This window comes from Ochlerotatus camptorhynchus, unplaced genomic scaffold, assembly GCF_037179485.1.
Source record: "Ochlerotatus camptorhynchus isolate MF236.1 unplaced genomic scaffold, CSIRO-AGI_Acam_v1.1 ptg000185l, whole genome shotgun sequence".
Taxonomy (NCBI): Eukaryota; Metazoa; Arthropoda; class Insecta; order Diptera; family Culicidae; genus Ochlerotatus; species Ochlerotatus camptorhynchus.
The window spans coordinates 296300-302328 of record NW_027040675.1 but is presented as its reverse complement, the minus strand read 5'-3'; the positions used below and the strand labels follow the sequence as shown (position 1 = coordinate 302328).

The 6029-nt window shown below is 41.4% G+C and overlaps 1 protein-coding gene across 1 annotated transcript; it reads right to left on the bottom strand.

Moving 5' to 3' along the window:
- Positions 1 to 3229: 3229 nt before the first annotated feature.
- Positions 3230 to 4318, bottom strand: St2 (Sulfotransferase 2). Its single transcript, XM_065223087.1, has 2 exons — positions 3936 to 4318; positions 3230 to 3869 (listed from the first exon to the last, which is right to left on the bottom strand). Exons 1-2 carry the CDS (start codon positions 4274 to 4276, stop codon positions 3230 to 3232), a joined length of 981 nt encoding a protein of 326 aa, XP_065079159.1. The 5' UTR covers positions 4277 to 4318.
- Between the last annotated feature and the right edge of the window lie 1711 nt (positions 4319 to 6029).

Below are 6029 nucleotides of genomic sequence, written 5' to 3'. Positions count from 1 at the left end.
ATTTAAGCTTCTCCGTGTGCTCATTATTCTGATCCTTATGTATTCTCGAGAATCCAGCTGAGTAACTATTGAAAAACAATTAAAAAACAATAGATTTACTAAGGTAAGGAGGTAAGTTTGTCGTCGTTCCGACATCTGCCAGTGAGACTAGTTTGTTCCAAAACGACACCTTTAATCAGACAAGTATCCTCCATACGTGCTTAACCTTATTTTCCATATTTTTCAGTTCAAAATTTATGTTTCCACTCCATATCACCCTCGTTCAGCTCCACTTCAACGGAAATCTCTATACTCTGTCGGTGAAACTTGTTGACTCGTTGATGATGCCTTCCAACAAACCAGGAACGAATAAGAGGGACCATTAGTATAGTCATTTCCCAAATTTTGTTGGGGAACAGTTTGAAAGGGAGGTGCTCGTTTTTGTGGAATAACGTAGTTATTCCGGATGTTTGACTCTTTGAAAACAGTATTTAAGGCCTATTCTGCGCGGTGACACCCGAGGTGACAATTGTCACTATTCCATCACTTCACTGTCACCTAACCTCACACATCGCGCAAAATAGGTTTTGAAATTATCCTCCGAATTTTGAGAATAATCCTGAAAATTACATGGGAATCCAGCCAGAAGTTCCTTGAAATTCGCTCCGAAATTCTCCTAGGAATTCACATAAATGTGTCATATGGATAGGAAATCAATCATAAATGCGACTGATATACGATTATAGGCAGTACATATCTTTAACATTAGCTGAAAATCATCCGGAAAAATAATTAAATCTATCTTCAGCATTCGATTCCTTTGGAACCCTCCCCCTGGATCTATTGATTGATATGTAGGGACTTCCCATACCGACAGATAACGTCCATATTATGTGTTTATTTAGTGGATAGAACTCTCGATAACAGCGGAATCTATAGTTATAACTAGAGGGGGTCTAGTATAAGAGAGGAGCGGATTCAAAACAAACTGCTTTGGCAACCTATGCCTAGGTGATGTCTAGCAACACTGGCAATAAAATCAAGATAGGCGCTGCTCGATTGGCTCTGGCTTTGACAGTTCGTTTGGCTCAAAACCAGCCAGTCCACTCCTCTCTTATACTAGACCCTCTCTAGTTATAACTATATGAATTCACCAAATCTATGCAAACAAAGTCATAGCACACTTTCCAAATGAAAATAGTTCAATTATTATCATTTAAGGCTTGATTATGAGCACATACACTGATAGGCAAAATAAAGTGCCCACCCCATCATTTTTTGAATTTCTCTCATTTATTTGGTTCAAATTAAAGTAAATACACTGTAGTATTTTTTATATCTTATTCTTTATATTCTTTTTAAGTTTCACTTATAGAATACCAGATAAAAAGAAGAGACTGACTCGAAGAAAAAAAAATCAAAATGGGTGTAAAAAAGAACAGTGACAAAAAAAAGTGCCCACTGCATTTTAACTCCAGAAAACATAAAATAAAGTAAAAGAATACCAGCCTAATAGTTAATGTGTCCTCCTTTGGCCTTCAGGACCAGCTGCAGGCGCTTCGGCATGCTCTCCACTAGATTCTTCAGGTGCTGTGGATCTAGTTCTTCCCAGGCGCGCTCCAGGGCTTCAAAATAGTTATTTTTATTGGTAACACCAGTTTTGTCAACCCTGGCATCGAGAATCGCCCACAAATTCTCGATGGGGTTGAGGTCCGGGCTTTGTGGAGGCCATTCCAGTGGTTTAATTCGACATGACCGGAAGAAAGACTTAGTCTTCTTGGCAGTATGCTTCGGATCGTTGTCCTGCTGGAATACGAATTTCTCCTCAAGGCCCGTCTGGATCAGCGAAACTTCCAGATTTTCCCGCAGGATGTCGATGTAGGAATCTGCCGTCATTATCCCGTCGATTTTCACCAGGCTTCCCACTCCACCCCACGAAAAGCACCCCCAGACCATCACATTTCCTCCTCCATGCTTCACCGTGCCTTGTATGTGGCGCTCCTGAAGCTCCTCACCCGATCTACACCACACACGAACCCGTCGCTTCCGGTTGAACAGTTCGAATTTTGATTCGTCCGTCCAGAGAACCGTTTTCCAGAACTCTAGGGGCTTATCAGCATGCTCCTTAGCAAACTTAAGCCGTTTGACTTTGTTTGCCTTGCTGATAAATGGGCGCTTCCGAGCAACTTTGCTGTTCAACCCCTGTGCTACGAGACGGCGACGAACAGTTCGACTGGAAACTGTTAGCTGAAGAGCCTCCTGGATCTCGCGGACAGTTACCTTCGGGTTCTTCTTCACTTCACGCATGATCTTGGTGTCCGTTCTCGCATCCGTTTTGCGCATCCTGCCTCTGCCAGGGCGATCCACCACTGATCCGAACGATTTCATTTTCTGCAGAATTTTCCCGACCGCTGTTTTGCTGATATTGTACTTCCTAGCGACAGACCGGTGCGATTCACCGTTTTGCACATCACGAACAACCAATTTTCGGATACACACGGGAATTGCTTTCGAAATCACTACGTCCTCCATTTTTTTCAACTGATTCAAATGCGATCACGTGTACAAATGCACCAGTTCCACCCGTTTGCTTCAATACATGTCAAACTTTCAAAACAAAAACAATCGAGGGGTTTTCCGATGGAAACTTATCGAAAACATACCGATTTTTGAAGTGGGCACTTTTTTTTGTCACTGTTTTCTTTTTCAATCCAAATTGATTTTCTTTTACTTCAAGTAAAACTTTATATTTTCAGTATTCCATAGGTGTAACTTTAAAAGAATAATAAAGGTAAGACATCGAAACAGACTACGGTGTGTTTATTTGAATTTGAACCAAATAAATGAGAGAAATTTCAAAAATGATGGGGTGGGCACTTTATTTTGCCTATCAGTGTACGCACTAGTTGATGATATGCTTCAGATTCACATATCCATGGAAAATGTTCATGGAAACACGCTTGCACAAAAACATCTATTATTTTCCTATTATCGAATATGTATAGCAGCCAATTATAACGGCGCATGCGATTCTCCGTCATGATAGACTGCTTTTTATGGGCTTCTTGCTCCGTTTACTTTCGCACCGATGCATATGGGCACGACTGAATGATCACTACAACACGCGTGCTTCAACTAATATGCTTTATTCTTTCTCTTTTTAGTTAGCTTCCACCCCAATACCTCCCGCTACGAGCTGTTCCTTACGACTAACATAATAAAAATCACCGAAAACAAACTACACCAACCGCTATTCATATTCAAACTCCAGTCCTGTTCCGTCGAAATGCCTGCCAATCCAAGCATCGAATCGTTTCGACAACTCATCACTCATATGGTTCTTCCAATCACCGATCGCACCCTTGCGGATGAACTTGATACTCGCTTTGTCATCGATCTGGGCCGAATTCTTCATCAACGGTTCCATATTCACGGCCGGGTTCTTCTGCATTTTATCAAACTGCAAATGATCGCACAACTTTTGCACATCTTCCTCGGTGAGTTCGCGATCAATGTTCATAAACTCGGCACACTGCCGAATCACAGCGGGCAAGTGTCGCTTCATGTCTTCGTACTTCAGGAACAAGATGTTCGATTGATTGCGCCGTTTCCAGAGCGAAAGCATGTGAGCCCACATCGGTCCAATGGGAGCGTTGTCGGCCAGGAAAATGTCGCAAAAGTCCTCGAAACTGCCCTCGGTCTGATGGATCAACTGACAGTAGTAGTAGTACGACACGCAGAGGTCCTTGGGGTTCCGCGCTATGTAGATCATCTTGGGTCGAACCTGATCCATCTGGTTCGGAAGAAGCTGCCAAGGCAGGTGACACTTGACGAACCGTGGACTCGGCATACTGTGGACGCACGTCACGGAATTGACCTTCTTGTGTTCCCTGTTGAAAACATAGTTACTCAAAATAACCCTGATTTACAGCTCTTTAGAATTGCAAACTGCTTACGTTACAAATTCCTCCACACTGCGATCCTCGGAAAAAATGGCAGACAACTCCAGCAGAGGCGTCCGAACCTGTTGGATGTTCTTTGCTCCTTCATAGTCCAGGTTGTTGCCCAATAGCCAAATCATTTCCTGAGCCCAGGTCGATCCCGTCCGGGGATAGGACAGCAACCACACGTCATCCTTGCGGATCTCGAAGTTCTTAATGTCCTCACCGATTTCCTGGAACTTGCTGGGCATCAAGACCCGTCCGGGGTGCACTTCAATCAAGGCATTGTTTGTGCGGAAAAAGCCATCCAGCCGTTCCTTGAGATCCTTATCCAACTGTCGGTATTCTATATTCATGATGTTGCTAAACTCACGACACACAGACAGGATTAATTGGAGAAGTTGCACTTTCACTCGGCTTCGCCACTCAAAGACGACTAAAGCTTGCGCGCAATATTTTCCAATTGCATAGCTCCATAAAACAAGAGTGACTATAACTAACGTTTGGTGCGCAACTCCGGCTCATTGGGTTTCTGTTCGGGGTAGGAAAGGCTTGCTGCAGCAGTCCAAAGTGTGTTTTACTATTTTACCACACTGACTGGCCGGGCTGTTAAGTGGGAAATGGAGCCCAAAACAGAGGAAGTGCATTAGCTGCAACTCTGGAGAACTAGTTTTGTTTTTTTTTTCTCTGGTTCAGTGGAGGAGAGAGTGAATGCTTCAGCTGATGACATCTCAATAATAAAACGCGCTGCCGGCGGAAATTGCCGATGCAGATGTTATGCAATGGATGCGGAGAAATGCGTGGTGGGTGTACTGTGAAACGATGTTGCTTTCAAATGAAAATTTCGTTACGTTTAGATGTATCTGTTTATAACGTAGCATAATGTATGTAGTCATTCGTATACTCATTGTGTGGCATTTGCGTCGTATGAATTAAAACAACTTGAAACCTTTCACTACAATTTAGATAACCTCTTTTGATCAGTTTCGAATGGATAGATATGATTAACTACTCTATAAATTTTGAAGAAGCTACATGCTACTAGATTATGACAGTTTTTCAAGTGACTGTTATACAAATAAAGTTTTTTTTTTACTTAAAAAACAGGATTAAACCACTTATGCACTATGAGGAATTTCCATAGAAGGTGTCCAAAAATATGTTCTTGATTATTCTGCATTATTTTACAAGTTTTGTATTAGTATGGGCCTACATTAGGTCTTTCAGATGCTCCAAAATATCCTGGAGTTCAGATCTTGACGTTCTATAGACTCAATGTGGTATGGTACACACGTTTCCGACATTACTACACATTAGAGTGATGCAAAATTTGAAATTTTCACTCCACAATACTTAAACGATTCCAAATCGGATCCTGACTAACCTCTCAAAATTTGAACCCATTTGGTGAGAAACTGCGATGGCACAAACCATTTGAAGTTTGTATGGGAATTACTATAGTAAAACCAAGATTTTTGTTCATGTCTATCTAATAATTCACCATATCGGTCTGCTTCAAAAACTTTCAATTGTACTTGTAGGAAATTTTCCCAGCTACAACTTTGCTCAAGACCGCTTTTTGATTAAATGCAAGGATCGAAAGTTATTAATGGTTCAATGCGCTGATGTCTTATGATCATGCTCAATCAACTGCTCTGCAGGCAACATTGGTGTTTCTGAGGCAATGAATAGGACACAAAAATCATGGCTACTATGTCACACTGCAAAATACAGTGTTGCCTACCGAGCAGCTGCTTGATCATGTCATAAGTTTACCAATCTCTTAAATAATTAATAACTTTTTCTTGTCTCGTTTAACCTAGAAACAGTCTTCAGCAAAGTTGTAGCTGAGAAAATTTTCTATAAGAATGGCTATCGAACTGTTTTGCAGCTTAATATGGAACAAGAATAGAAGGCAATGAACAAAAAGTTGAGATTTCCCATAGTAATTTACATGTAAACTTCAAATGGCTTGTGCGAAGTCTGTTTCTAACCAAATGAGTTGTAACTTTGGGAGGCTAATCAGGACCCGATTTGAAACCATTTAAGCACTGTGGAGCGAAAAAGTCAAAATTTGCATCAGTCTACTACACATGTTTAGAGCTTTGT